The 16,072-nt window shown below is 39.7% G+C and overlaps 1 protein-coding gene across 4 annotated transcripts in view; it reads left to right on the top strand.

The window, feature by feature from the left end:
- LOC127570472 (RNA-binding protein 33-like) overlaps positions 1-16,072 on the top strand; it is a 126,163-nt gene that overhangs the window by 37,151 nt on the left and 72,940 nt on the right. For all 4 annotated transcript variants that reach the window (XM_052016086.1, XM_052016084.1, XM_052016082.1 and 1 more), the window contains exons 6-7: positions 3,231-3,371; positions 11,606-11,774. In XM_052016086.1, the coding sequence (XP_051872046.1) occupies positions 3,231-3,371; positions 11,606-11,774 (310 nt within the window). The remainder of the gene's footprint in view (positions 1-3,230; positions 3,372-11,605; positions 11,775-16,072) is intronic.

Below are 16,072 nucleotides of genomic sequence, written 5' to 3' on the forward strand. Positions count from 1 at the left end.
CAGAAAAGCAACCGCGCATCTCTACCCTCCACCTATCACCAAGCCACTTCTGGTATGATTAGTAAGTCTGCAGATGATACAGATTGGTGGTGTTGTGGATAACAAAGGTTGTCTGAGGCTACAGTAGGATATAGGTCAAATGGAAAGTTGGAGCGTTGGCAGGTGGAATTTAATCCTGATGAGTGCAAGGTGTTGCAGTTTGGGAATTCAAATAGGGGTAGGACTAATACTTTTTTAAAAAAAAACTATTTATACAGCACGGTAACAGGCTCTTCCACCCCAATCAGCCCACGCCGCTCAATTACACCCATGTGTCTTTGGAATGTGGGAGGAAACCGGAGCACCTGGAGGAAACCCACGCAGTCACGGAGAGAACGTAAAAACTCCTTACGAACAATGGCGGGAATTGAACCCTGATCGCTGTAATAGCGCTACACTACCGTGCTGCCCCTAATACATAAAATGGTAGGACACAAAGGAATGTTGACAAACAGATGGATCTTAAGGTTCAAGGCTGTTTTTCCCTAAAAGTGGCTACACAGGTAGAAAGGGTGGCGAAGGCATGCTTGCCTTCATAGGTCAGGGCATGGATGTTAGAGTTGGAATGTTGTGTTGCAACTTTATGAAATATTGGTTCGACCACACTTGGAGTAATGTGTGCATTTCTGGTCACTGCACTATATGAAGGATCTGGCTGCGCGGAGAGAGTGTAGAGGAGATTCACCGGGATGTTGCCCAGATTGGAGGACTTTAGTTATGGGGAGAGATTGGATAGACTGGGGCAAAGGAGGCTAAGGGGTGACCTGATAGAGATGTATAAAATAATAAGAGCCTTAGACTGGGTAGATGGAATCTTTTGCTCATGGTAGGAGTATCATAAACTAGAGGGCATGTTTTTAAGTTGAGAAGAAGCAGGTTTAAAAGGGAAGAGAGGGGAACTTTTTTTTACATATAGTGGTTGATAGCTGGAACTCACTGCCAGAGGAGGTGGTGGAGTTGGTTGCAATTGCTATCATTAAGAACACTTAGGCACTTAAATAGGCAAGCCATAGAAAGACCTAGTGCAGGCAAATGGGATGAGTGTAGATGGGCAAAAAAAGTTTAGCATGGATGTGGTGAGATGATGGGCCAGTTTTTGTGCTGGACACCTCTATGACTATATGACTCTGCATTATTACTCGTTGCTTCGTCCCACATGGATGTGGTTGTAATTTTCCATTTCTTTATCTGGTTTTGAGTTTTCTCACCAGAGGAAATTGTTTTTTTAGTACCTACCCTACTGCATTCTTCTTTTATTTTTGACTTGATTGGCCCCCCCCTTTAATTTTTTAACCCTGAGCAAATTCAAGCCAAGTTTTTAAAGTTAGTCCTTAAAAAATTAACCCTTAATACAATTTTGGTAAATGTACATTTTACCCACTGTAATGCCAATGCACCTTTCCTGAAATCGGATGTGAAAAGAATACTGTCCATTAGCTTTTCAGGATTTTTGAACACACTTTGCTCTTTCATTGCTACTGGAGTGTCATCTTTAGGAGGATATTCAGGTTTGGTAAACAGCATATTCCATAGTCTAAGTTCTCTTTGTAACTTCCCACCTATGCAAAAATCTTACTGTCTTGTTTAACTTGAGAATTAAACAGCCCTCCATCCTTTCATCCAAATCATTAATGTTTATGGTAAAAATCTGGGACCTTAGTATTGATATCTGGGGAAATCCTGCTAACCACAATAACTCCTTTATTTTTCCTCTTCCTTTTACTTCCCAATAAATTTTGAACCCTTAAGACAAGGGTCTCTTCTTTTCCGTGTGCTGCCAACTTTGTTATAAGTTCTTTGTGGAACCTTAGCTCCACTCCAAATACAAATGTACATTCTCATCTCTCCTCTCCACCCGCTCCCCCAGCACATGTGCACAGTTCTCCTTCACTCGCATATACAACCTCCCTTGTATGCATGCACAACCCTCCCTCCCTCCCACATACATAGTCGAATATTCCCTACCCACAATAAATCCACACTAACTCTTTAATCAGTTAATGGTTGTCTAGGGTGTAGTCAGATTGTCACTAAGAGTTTATTAACTTTCCAATATCAAACCTCTAATCCAACATGGAAATCTTTGATTTGGCACCTGACTCAATTGTTGATTCAGAGTGTGAGCTGGGTTTCCAGAGTGCAAGTGAGGTGTGCACACAAAACTGGGGTCTAGAATGTGGCCGAGACCAGGATCTGGATTGTGGGCCAGGTGTATGGCCAGAGTTGCCACTGGAGTCTAGAGCATGAGGGATTCATATTAGGAGTATTTTCCTGCTCCCTTTCAACTCACCGGGCTCACTGGAAAAGGTGTTATATTGTTAAAAATGTGAAATAAAATATATTTGGATATTAATGACAGTATCATCCATTTGTCTGCAAAATATATAGTCCAGCACTACCAAAGTCCTGAGTATACTAAGCATTATCAGAGCTTCACTGTAATTGGTGACATACCTTTAGTGAATTGGTATCCCTTCCTTCCCACCCTTCCTTCCCCTAAATAGAGTGGCATTTTTCAATTTATAAATTTGGAATGGAACATTAAATCTGATTTCCAACCTAAGATATGGTTGCATTATTATGGTTGTAGATTGATAGCCAAAAATAGCTTGAATCAAAAATACATCACAACTCAATTCAAGATCAGACAATGAAATGGTTGATTGAAAGTGGCATCCACTATGAGTTAGAGAGTAAAGCGCACACTAAATCGCAGCTTTAAATTTGGGGTATTCTGAAAACTGCTTGTAGTCTTGAGTGTGTTTAATACTTTCATGTTCTGGTGTGAGGACTTCATCCAAATTGGACAGATGAAAGGGTGGTCAGAAAGTGATAGGTTGTTATCAAAAACATGGGGGGGGGGGGGGGGGGGGGCAGTAACAGGAAACATTAATGGCAAAATTGAAACAAAAGAACTGAAAGGAAGCTCGATTATTGAAGTAAATAACTTGCAGTTAGATCTGGAAATTAATGTTTTCTGGCCTTGTAAATTGTCTGGTTTTATTTAATAAGCAAATTACTTACAGGCTTGTAACAGACTCGTATGTCTATTACTGTTTACAGAAGAGTAGAACTGATAATTATAACTAATTGCATGGACATAATATTGTATTGTTACCTTAGCTGTGTGAAATAAAAAGTAAAGCTACACGAGTAACATTAAATTGCATCAATATTATTTTTGTTACCAGGATGAAGAATATTCACAATTGTATATTGCAAACCAAGATTTGCCAGAACAACTTCAAACTCAGGACAATGAAGAATATGAAGAAGCAGCAACTGCAGAAATACAAGAGCATGGTACAGACACAGTGAATGAACCTGAAGAGGTAATGTGAAATATAGTTTTGGACATAGCAGACCTCCACGAATTCTCCAGTCTGATGAAAGGTCACTGAAATGTTAATGCCATTTCTCTCTCCACAGATGCTGCCTGACCTGACTGTATTCAGAATTTTATATTATTTCTGATTACCAGCATTTGTAGTTTATCACTTTTCAATTCCTCCAGTAATCATTTTCTGACATTTATTCAGGACAACAGAAATACTTCAGAAAGTAAACTAAAGTGTTTCTGTTCAAGAATTTGTAGCTAATTAAAGAAATTTGGTTCCTTTGACACTGTCAGTAGTGGCTAAGTGGAGTTGATAGTCACAGAGGATTCACTTTCTCAACTGAGAATTTTTGAGAAAGAGTGAGAAATCAATTTGAAAAGTGTTTTCTGCTGCTAGTCCCTGAAAGACACTTCTTGCTTTTGTACTAAGCCATGACCAAAATGCCCAATGGTTAATTACCTAACAATGCTGATTTAACTTGTCTAAATAGAAGATTTCTGTCCTTCTGAGCTAGACTTGATGATTAGGTGGAAAAGGTGTGCACTTGTTTATTAAGCACCTGAAGCAACAAATTTTTACATATAATGGTTTAGAAGTCTTCTATGTATCAAAATTTTTTTGTGCAAGACACAAAAGAATTTAGTCAAAAATCTGTTGAAATGTAGTAGAGTTACTCAGAGCCATAGAGCTGTACAGAAATGGGTCCTTCAGCCTAACTTGTCCATGCCGACCATGATGCCTAACTATGCTAATTCCATTTGCCTGTATTTGGCCCATATTCCTCTACTCCTTTCCCATCCAACAACATATCCACATCCTTTTAAACATTGTAATTGTATCTGCCTCTATCACCTCACAGTTTATTCCACTATCTTCTGTATGAAAGACTTGCCCTCTCACCTTAAACCTATGTCCTCTGGTTTTTGGCTCCCTGACCTTAATGAAAAAGACTGACTATCTACCTTGTCTATGTCTTCATAATTTTATAAACTATTTTCAGGTCATCCCCCAGCCACCTACGTTCCGGTTAGAATAAATTCAGCCTATCCAATCTCTGTTTATAACTACAGCCTTCCATTCCAGGCAACATCCTGGTGAATCTATTCTGCACTCTTTCTAATACTACTCCATCCTTCCTGTAGTGTGGCCGCCAGAACTGTACACAATACTCCAAGTGTGGCTTAGCCCACGTTTTGTACAGCTACAACATCCCAAGTCTTGTACTCAGTGCCTCTGCCTGTGAAGGCAGGTATGCCGAATGACTTCTTCGCTACCCTATCCACCTCTAATGCCATTTTCAATGAGACATGAACTTGCGCACTGAGGTCCCTGCTATTTACTGTATATGTCTTGTTAGTATTTGATGTTCCAAAATGCATTACCTCAAGTGTACAGATTAAATTCCATCTGCCACCACTCTGCCCAACTTTCCAATTGATGTACGTTCCTCCTGTATCCTTTCATAGCCTTTGCTGTCTTCTACTCCATCAATATCTGTGTCATCAGCAAACTTACTAATCAGTCCATCTGGCCCCAGCACTTGAGATACACCCATGGTTACAGACTTTCAGTCAGGTCTATGCCTTGGGTCTCATACATAGTTGAATATTTCTGCTGGATGCTGTGTCTAAAACTTGAACAGTTCCCTTGTGCAGCACGTTCAATGTAGATTTGGAAGTGATGAAGAATTTCTTGGTCAATGTCTTTAATGTGGTGAAATACCCTAAAGTAGTTCACAAAGAATTGATGTAAAGTTCAGTCACAATCTTACTGAAGAGCTAGAGAACTGACGTATTCTGCTCCAACTCTAAATTCCTAAATTCTTATTGAACCTAATCTGACGATTAGGTGAGATATCAGGATGGATGACCAAAAGCTTTGTCAAAGGGATCTTGAAGAATGCCTTAATGGCTGAATAAGAGCTAGTAATGTGGAGCGGTTCAGAGGTGGAATTCCGGAACAGCTAATAGGTGGGTGGCATTAGGGCCACTAGCCACAGAATGATTAATATTTGGCATGTAGAAGTGTTGTAAGTTCTCTGGCAGTTGTAGGGTTTGAAGAGTTTACTGGGTTGGAGAGAAGTGAGGCCAGAGAGGAATTTATAAACAGGTGAGAATTTTAGTACTGAAGCATTGTGAGAAGCCATGTCTGTGTGTGTCTGTGCTTGTCATTTGTGAATCAGGCTGAATGTGTGTTAGGAAGTAGAGTTTTGGTTGGGTTTAAGAAGGGTGAAGGATGGGAGGTTGGCCAGGAGAGCAATGGAAGAGTCAAGTCTCGAGGTAACAAAGTCATTGGGGCTTCAGCTGTAGTTAAACTGAGATATTGGCTGTATTGGGTGTTAACATGAACAGTGACTGAAATATTTAACAAATTACTGGTGTTTTAAACTAATAATAGAGCTTTAAAAGTCCTTAATCTGAAATTTGTAGAAACACAATTAAATTTGTCACTTAGCCTTAGATTGCCCATATATTCATGGTGGAGATCTCTTCCTTACTGTCTTTATTTTCATTTGTTCTTTCTTTACCACATGACATTAATAAGGTCCTGATGCCAGGAGTAACTTTATTAGCCATAATAAATATTGATTAATGGTTGGCCCAGTTCCAAAGAGCAGCAGACTCTTCTGTCCACACTTGTCTGAACTGATAACTTGAGAACTCCAAGCTGACAACGGAGCAGGGCAGTGCTGCTGAAAACGTGCTCCCCATACCCCATAGTCCCCAACTCCCAGAAATGCTTTACAGCCGGCTAAACCATGCTCCTGTGTTTACCAGCAGTTAAACCCATCAAAGGTGTTTGTGAATGTCTCTTGAAAATATTCAAATAGTATTAAAAATTAATCATACTATTAAAATATTAAAGTATTCAATTTTAATTAAGAAATTCAACGAATTGTAAGTGTTTAAAATACACCACTGAAACACTTGAAACGAACTAAATACATTGAAATTAACTTAATTGAAAACATGTAAATTAGCCAAAATGCTCTCCCGTAGGGATATTCTTGAGATAGATGGCATCACTGAACCTGAGCAATGTTTAACCTAGTGAGGATTCAGTGGCAACTGCAGGAACATAATACTCCTTGTCTCTTTGTCTATTCCATTGTTGGACTGTGCTCTAAATGACAATGGCAAGGATCTCTTGGAGAGCTCAGGAAGCTTAGATGGGTTGTCCATTCTTTATCATCTTGGGTCATTAGAGATGGTCAATAAACACTGGCCTTGCCAGTGGCATCCATATCCTGTCGGGCCCTCAGAAGTGATTGGCTTATCTGCAAAAACAAACGTTGTGCACCATTTGTAAGCATTTAACTCAAATAATTTTCCTTTTTATCTAGCTCATTTTGAATTTGGAATCTGTTTTCCAATTTCCCAGTCCATAACTCTTTTTTGGAAAATGGAGACCTCTGCCTGGTTCGCACAGTGCTTTGTTTGAGATGCACCTAAAATTTTAAGAACTTGTTTTCTGATTGAATATTCAGACTTACAAGATTGTCCTTGTTCTATAATAAATCTTGCATGATTCGTACATAAATCCAGGGAATATTTTGCTCAGGAATAAATTAATGGACAGTCTGAGTCTGATGTTTTCATCTGGGTGAGTGAAGAAATTTATTTCCAATCAGTTTCCTTGCTCTTAGTGATATCATTTGTCGAACGGGAGTGAAAGGAAATTATCAACATCGTCACGATAGCTTACAGAACTTTTTCCAAACTTTGAGGCTTGCACTTGCCTATATTTGATTTGTCAACGTATTAGACCCTTAATTGAGAGAGTTTATTTTTCTATGTCCCATCTGTATTTCAGTGTTTTTGATTTTTTTTTATGTGAATGTTGTGGGTTTCTCCCTTACCGAATGTCTGATTTCTGATGTTAAAAAAAATTGGAAGTGTTTGGGCTGGTGGCCTTCTCTTAGAACTTAGAGCACCACAGGAACAGGCCCTTCAGCCTACGATATCTGTGCTGAGCATGATGCTAAATTAAACTCATCCCTTCTACCTGCACATGATCCATATCCCTCCATTCCCTGCATATTGAAGTGCCTATTGAAAAGCCTCTGAACGCCACTATTGTATCTGCTTCCACCACTCCCCTGGTAGTGCGTTCCAGGTGTCTACAACTCTGTTTATATACATGTATGTATATATTATAGCGGCATGCAAAAGTTTGGGCACCCCTGGTCAAAATTTCTGTTACTGTGAATAGTTAAGTGAGTAGAAGATGAACTGATCTCCAAAAGTCATAAAGTTAAAGGTGAAACATTCTTTTCAACATTTCAAGCAAGATTAGTGTATTATTTTTGTTTCGTACAATTTGAGTGAAAAGCGGAAAGGAGCACCATGCAAAAGTTTGGGCACCCCAAGAGATTTGAGCTCTCGGATAACTTTTACCAAGGTCTCAGACCTTCATTAGCTTGTTAGGCTATGGCTTGTTCATAGTCATCGTTAGGAAAGGCCAGGTGATGCAAATTTCAAAGCTTTATAAATACTCTGGCTCCTCAAACCTTATCCCAACAATCAGCAGCCATGGGCTCCTCTAAGCAGCTGCCCAGCACTCTGAAAATTAAAATAAATGATGCCCACAAAGCAGGAGAAGGCGATAAGAAGATAGCAAAGCGTTTTCAGGTAGCCGTTTCCTCAGTTCGTAGTGTAATTAAGAAATGGCAGTTAACAGGAACGGTGGAGGTCAAGTTGAGGTCTGGAAGACCAAGAAAACTTTCCGAGAGAACTGCTCGTAGGATTGCTAGAAAGGCAAATCAAAACAGTCGTTTGACTGCAAAAGACCTCCAGGAAGATTTAACAGACTCTGGAGTGGTGGTGCACTGTTCTACTGTACAGCGATACCTGCACAAATATGACCTTCATGGAAGAGCCATCAGAAGAAACCTTTCCTGTGTCCTCACCGCAAAATTCAGTGTCAGAAGTTTGCAAAGGAACATCTAAACAAGCCTGATGCATTTTGGAAACTAGTCCTGTAGCCTGATGACGTTAAAATAGAACTTTTTGGCTGCAATGAGCAGAGGTATGTTTGGAGAAAAAAGGGTGCAGAATTTCATGAAAAGAACACATCTCCAACTGTTAAGCATGGGGGTGGATCGATCATACTTTGGGCTTGTGTTGCAGCCAGTGGCACGGGGAACATTTCACTGGTAGAGGGAAGAATGAATTCAATTAAATACCAGCAAATTCTGGAAGCTAACATCACACCGTCTGCAAAAAAGCTGAAGGTGAAAAGAGGATGGCTTCTACAACAGGATAACGATCCTAACCACACCTCAAAATCCACAATGGACTACCTCAAGAGGCACAAGCTTGAAGGTTTTGCCATAGCCCTTGTGGTCCCCTGACCTAAACATCATCGAAAATCCATGGATAGACCTCAAAAGAGCTGTGTATGTAAGACAGGCCCAAGAATCTTAAAGAACTAGAAGCCTTTTGCAAGGAAGAATGGGCGAAAATCCCCCAAAGAAGAATTGAAAGACTCTTAGCTGGCTACAGAAAGTGTTTACAAACTGTGATACTTGCCAAAGGGGGTGTTACTAAGTACTGACCATGCAGGGTGCCCAAACTTTTGCTTGGAGCCCTTTTCCTTTTTTGTTATTTTGAAACTGTAAAAGATGGAAATAAAAAAGTAATCGCTTAAAATATTAAAGAAACGTGTCATCTTTAACTTTATGCCTTTTGGAAATCAGGTCATCTTTTACTCGCTTAGCTATTCACAGTAACAGAAATTTTGACCGGGGTGCCCAAACTTTTGCATGCCACTGTATATCAGTTGTCCACCACAACTGGTGGGTTTATTCTTCCAATGGCACAAGGGGTCATGATAAAGCATCAGACGTGTTTGATTAAATATTCAATTCTGCAAGTACAATTATGTCAGGCTGTTGACTGACTAGTCTATAGAGCAGGTGTCTTACAATATCCCCAGATGTTCACGAGGACTGGGTATGTCTTGGCCACATCCGAATTCACAACAATATCAATGTAATTGCAGAATGGTTCTTCCGGTTTTCTCATACTCTGACATAACAATTTGATATTTATATCCCTCGGATATAAATATCAAATTGTTATGTCAGAGTATGAGAAAAGCCATTTCAGAGTGCTGTTCAGAGTAAATGACATTTTTGAGTTTGAATTCACAAACATAATAGGCAAGAAAAATAAAAATTTCTTCCCTGAAGGGTATTAGCAAACCAGAGCACTGATGACTACTAATCATGTCACTAGTAATGCTATCTCCTTAGGATCAAAAGCTATTGAGCTGGATTTTACAAAGCTTCCTCAGACTAAGATTTCTCAAACCACGTTTGTCTGTTTCTTCAAAGCTCCCTCAAACTATTATGTTACAGATGTAGAAAACTTTGGTTAGGCCGTAGTTGGAAAACTGCATGCAGTTCTGGTCACCTGGTTACAGGAAGAATGTAGTGGCTTTGGAGAGGGTTCAAAAGAGGTTTATCAGGATGCTGCCTTGATTTGAGGGTATGAGCTATAAGGAGAGGTTAGAGTGTCAGAGCCTGAGGGGAGACCTGATGGAAGTTTATAAAATTATGAGAATCACAGATAGAGGAGACAGCCAGAATCTTTTTCCTAAAGTAGAAATGTCAAATACTAGAGGGTATATTTATAAAATTTCTGTACTGTGAATAGCTAAGCGAGTAAAAGGTGACCTGATTTTGCAGACAGTGTCATGGGCAGATCTCAACATTAATTGTAGATAAAACATTAGCAAAGAAACCTACTTGCATCCACTGCCTTCCCAGAATTCAATGTACCTGTTATGTTGAACATCACTTGGAAGAAACATTGCAAGTTGAAGGGGTAAAGGGGATGTTCTGGGTCAGGAATTTTAGTGCCCATCAACTAAGAGTGACTTGGCATTATCACAGTTGACTAAGTCTTGAAGGACATACCTGGCAGACTAGAGGTGTAGCAGATGGAACCTCCAAATCCCATAGTAGCCTGATTTGGAACTATTTGCCAATCCAACAATACTGGGTCCAGATACTGGAACTTCCAAGGCAGTTCACTGCAAGGACTCATGGAGTTAAGGGCAATTCATAATTATTTTCTCAAGGGTAGGTAGAGACAGTTAATAAATACTGGCCATGCCAATGAAGTCCAGATCCTGAAAATACATTTTAAAAAAAACTATCATTGCTAACAAACTGTCAACCACATTTGGGGATGGGGCAGAGTGAATGAAATGCAGCAAACATAGGCACTTTACTCAGTAAACAGTCTCTTGAAGGAGAAGTGGAAATAAGTTGCAGCTTCTTCTCCAGAAAGATGCAGTGAGTGAACTATATATTCAATGCATGTATGAATTATGTGCATAATGCACATCTGAATCACCTAGAGCATTGTGAAAACCAAGACTGAACGCGCTGTGGCCTAGAAGGCTGGAGAACAAGTGCTGGGAAATGAGATTTGGTATAGATAGGTACTTGATGGCTGGCACGGACATGCTGGGCCAGTTCCTGTGTTGTATGATTCTGTGACTTGGATTTGTCATATAATAAGCATTATTTTTAAAATATTAGATTAAAATATTTTAAAAACTGTGCTATGATTTTCACCTGTTGGTGAACTTATTTAGTTCTTTCCTATTTCATTCACTTTTCCAATTATATTTGTAGAGGTTATTTCCTACCTGAACCAGTTTGTTGACTTCACTCAGACCTGCTTAAAGCTTTGAGCAATTTCCCTTCAGGTGGGGAGGTAGTTCAGTGTTAAAGAAAACTCTAGCGAATCCATCCACGCCATCTGGAAGATGCCAAAATACTTGTATTTGAGGGCACGGAGATCAGTTCTAATCCAACTTGTGAATCAAGTGCCTGCACTGATTATTTACCTTTAGCTACTTATCAAATGGAGTTAGCTGAAGTACTTCTGGTCTGAAATACTTGTTAGATAGAAGGACTGCAACAGTTCAAGAAAGCAATCACCACTACTGTGATTGGGCAGTAAATGCTGGAAACAATGACCAGTTACTACAAAATGAATAACAACTTAAAAAAAAGACCCCTCTTGTCCATTCTTTGTAATGATATTAAATTAAATAGATAAATGTTGAATTAACAAACAATGTTGGAGGAACTCAGTGGGTCAGTCAGCATCTGTGCAGGCAAATGGGCAGTCAGTGTTTCAGGATGAGACCCTTTGTCTGGACTAATTTTAAGTTGCTGTGGATGTCAGTATTATTTTTAAATTATTTAGATGGTGAAGCTAATACAGGAAGTAGAAGAAAAGAAGGATGTTTCTGATGATGAAGATGATGATGATGAGGAATCCGGGCGAATTCGTTTTAAAACTGAACGGAAAGAAGGAACAGTCATTAGGTTAACGGATGCAGCTAGAAAGAGGAGGAACATTCCGGACACCTTGGGTAAGGAATCATCATGTAACTAAGTTTGATTGTCTGCGGCTTATAATTCTTGTCAATAATACAAGAAAAATATTTTTCCCAATTTCTTTTCTCAATTCTCTCTTAAAGGAATTAACTCATGACTTCTGATTTTGATGGGAGGAGGTGAATTACAGGTGTGATAGGATTATGAGGATATTGGTTGCTGACTCTGTGGATAATGTGATTCAGATGCATGTGGATGTTGAAGTGGCAGATGTAATCTACAGGCTTTCACCCTTAATCAGCTGAGGAAAGTGGCAATGGGGAATGTTACTTTAGTGAAAGTAAGCAGACTCAGTGATTGTTAACTCCGAATCAGTTCCTCTCACCTGACCCCTCGATGGTAGGGTGGAATGGGGGAGGCAGAGTCTGATCATTGGAGACAATACGATGAAGGAGGAACTGGGATTATGGAATGGTGTTCTTGAAGGACGTATAATCCAGAAAGTCGTGGGTGGGAGTCTATAGGCTTCTAATGGATGCTTGTGGCTAGCCTGTATTCTGAGGTAGAACATAGAACAGTACAGCACAGGAACAGGCCCTGCGGCCCACGATGTCTGTGCTGACCATGATGTCAAATTAAACTAATCCGTTCTGCCTGCACGTGATCCATACCCCTCCATTCCTTGTTTTTGTGCCCATCTAAAAGCCTCTTAAGTGTCGCTATCGTTTTGATGGAGACAGATCAAGGAAGGGAAGAGTCAGAGGTGTATTATGTGAAGGTGAAAGACCTTGGCAGTTTTATTTGTTACTTTGGTTTCATGCTACTGAAAACAGTCTGAAGCAGCAAATGTGCTAGACCAAATACCATTGTCGTCATTTGTCACTTTTGTATTAAGTTGCTATGGAAATGGTAAGATGGATATATACCATGATGGTTATGTTACAGGCAGCTGGTGTGTAGGACCATTGTTCCTGAGTTGTGAGTTTGAATCACATCATGACAGCCTGGGAATTTACATTCCAGTAATTAAATAAATCAGCAATTTAAAGAAAGCAATAATGGTGGAGCTATTGCAATGTCATAAAAGTCCATCTGGTTCACTCTGCCTCCAAGGAAATTTAATAGCATCATCAATCTGGACTGTATGTGACTTTGAACCAACCAATGTGGTTGATTGTCAACTCTAAAGTCCTCCCCCTGCCCATTTTAGGGACAATTAGGGATGGACAATAATTGTCTGCATTGGCAGTGACATTCACATCCCATGAACGGATTAAGAAAAAGAGATTGCTTCCATTTCTTCTCATCCCATCAAGAACTGAAGATTAAAAAAGAAAATGTTGTTTCCCTCTAGCAATGTCTGCAATAATGACTCTTTCTCCTTGGATAAAATCTGCAGTGCTAGTTAACAAACGGTGTTGTTTATGTGGATCTTGGAATACAGGCTGGTCTATTGTTCACTGCTTATATATAAAAAAATTAATTGTATCACAAAGTTAGTTTTTAAGTCGGTATGTTCTTTCATTGCTTGTAACAAAATGATAGCAAAATTTGAAAAATTTTTCGCTTTTTCTAAGGGACAATAAATGAACAGGTTAAAAAAACTGAAAAATCGATAAACGTCTTCACAAAAGGAACTCTGCAACTGCTTTCAACTGGAATCTTGAAGCACTTGAAAAAGCATTTAAAGGGCAATTGACATTTCAGTTGAAGTTGCAAATGCAATCTTCACTTTGTCAGATTTTGCTGACCTAATGTGACAGCTTATTTCTATTGGGTGAAAGCATTCTTGCCAACTGATTAGAGCTGTCGTGTGAAACCATTTTATTGTCGGCTTTACTGAAATTAATCCCGACATCTAAGAATGTACGAGTAACATTTATAATTGCTGATTCACTGTATCACAAAAATATGAGGAAACGTCCTGTATTCATATTTAAAATAAAAGGCCTTCTATGAAGGTTGGTGTAATCTGAATGTTTTGTAAGCTAAGGAGGAATGATTATTGATGTGAGAGAAGTCTTATCTAAAGTTGATGGTACTTTAACTCTGTTGATAGTAGACTTCTCTGAGTAATATTTTGTTTGCTTTAATGGAAATATGGTGACTATCTGAATTGCTCTGCTTCCATTGCAGTTGTATGGAAGTCCAGAATACAACTGCAGAATTTAATCTCTAAGTAAACGGTAATTGTGGCTCAGAAATAGCATAATTACCCAAGTCGACATGTTAAATTCAAGTCTGAATCCAAAGGTTTCAGCACATTATCTTGAATTGTAGTTTATTGTAGTACTGAAGGAATGCTGAAGTGCCATCTTTTGGATGGCACATTAAATGTTCATTTGGACTTGAGATTCAATGGCATGTAGGAGCCGGGAGGTATTGTTGCAGCTATATAGGACTCTGGTCAGACTCCACTTGGAGTATTGTGCTCAGTTCTGGTTGCCTCACTACAGGAAGGATGTGGAAGCCATATAAAGGGTGCAGAGGAGATCTACAAGGATGCTGCCTGGAATGCAGAACATGCCTTATGAAAGCAGGGTGAGGGAACTCGGCCTTTTCTCCTTGGAGCGACAGAGGATGGGGGGGGACCTGATAGAGGTATATAAGATGATGAGAGGCATTGATCGGGTGGATAGTTAGAGGCTTCTTCCCAGGGCTGAAATGGTGGCCACAAGAGGACATAGGTTTAAGGTGTCGGGGAGTAAGTATAGAGGAGATGTCAGGGGTAAATTTTTTACTCAGAGCGGTAAGTATGTGGAATGGGCTGCCGGCAATGGTGGTGGAGGTGGATACAATAGGGTCTTTTAAGAGACTGTTGGATAGGTACATGGAGATGAGAAAAATAGAGGGCTGTGGGTAAGCCTAGTAATTTCTAGGGTAGGGACATGTTTGGCACAGCTTTGTGGGCTGAAGGGCCTGAATTGTGCTGTAGGTTTTTCTCTGTTTTTTAAATAGGTTATGAAATTAGTGATTTCATTCTTTTTGTTGGATTAAGCTTGTACAAATTGATTAGCGTGTTTCTAACATTACAACTGTGTTTTGGGATGTGCAGATGTTGTGAAAAACGAGTGGCTGCATATTCTTTCTTCTACCTTGGTCTTTGTTAAATATTCTTAACCTATTCATTAACTCGTTGAATTAATCAATGCTTGTAAAAGGCAAAGCTCAATTAAGTTTTACATAGGACTGTGCATTTGTAAGCATCTATTTCTGGAGAACTACTAACTATGTAGCATAGTAAGACTAGTTAAGATCATTTGCACAAAATATCATCCAGGTTGGAGGAATTCCAAGGGGGTCTGACCATATTTCTCATATTTTCATTATATAATATTTTCTTATAACATGGAAGGAGACCATAGAGTGTCTGCCTGCTTTCGGAGGATTGCCACCAGTCCCGTTTTTCTACTTGTTTCCCTGTAAATTATTCTGTTTCTTGTGCCCATCAAGTGCCTGATTCGCCTGCTGTCCATCTACATTGTAGGCAGTTTAGTGGCCCTCCATTGTACCAGCTCAGCTTTGGAATGTGGAAGATGAATGGAGCTCAGGGGAAACCCATGTCACAGGGAGAATGTGCAAACTCCACACACAAAGCATCCAAGGTCAGGATGGAGCCCTGGTGACTGGAGCTGTGCAGCAGCAGCACAGTCTGTTGTGCTACTGTCAGCCAATACAGGAGCACATTGTCACCTTGCATATCTCATTGGGGTTTGTCTGTCATTGTTGTGTGCATATTGGCTATTGCCTCCATTACATTAGTAATTAAACTTGGATGGCTGTAAAGTGCTCTGGGATGTCCTGATGCATGAATGGTGTTCTATAAATATGAGGCTTTTTCCTTGCACCATGCATTTGGTCAGTGCCAGGAACGTGACTTGTCAGACAATTGTTACAGCACTAATTAGTAAATTTTCCAATTTCCTGCAAACTGATAAATTAATTGATGACAGGCCTGAGTCACTTCAACTGAGATGAGCACAGATTTCTAGGCTGACACTCCAAGTCAGTTGTTGATGGCATGCTTTTTTTCAGATGAGATGTTTAACCGAAGCCTCACCTTTTCTGATAAGTGGCACTGTTTCAGAGAGCAGAGGAGTTATCCTTATTGTTCTTGGCAATATTCATCCCTGAATTAGCATTTCTAAAATAGATTTGTTATCTAGTTAAACCAGGGCAGGATGTACACAGTGAATGGCAGGGCTTCACAGTGGTTTTCACGGAAGGAAATCTGACATTCTGGGCCAGTTTAGTCTACGTGTTAATTCAGATCCACCAGACATCCTGCAAACAAATTGGTTTATTGGATTATTATTGTCATGTGTACCAAGGT

This window comes from Pristis pectinata, chromosome 5 (assembly GCF_009764475.1).
Source record: "Pristis pectinata isolate sPriPec2 chromosome 5, sPriPec2.1.pri, whole genome shotgun sequence".
Lineage (NCBI taxonomy): Eukaryota > Metazoa > Chordata > Chondrichthyes > Rhinopristiformes > Pristidae > Pristis > Pristis pectinata.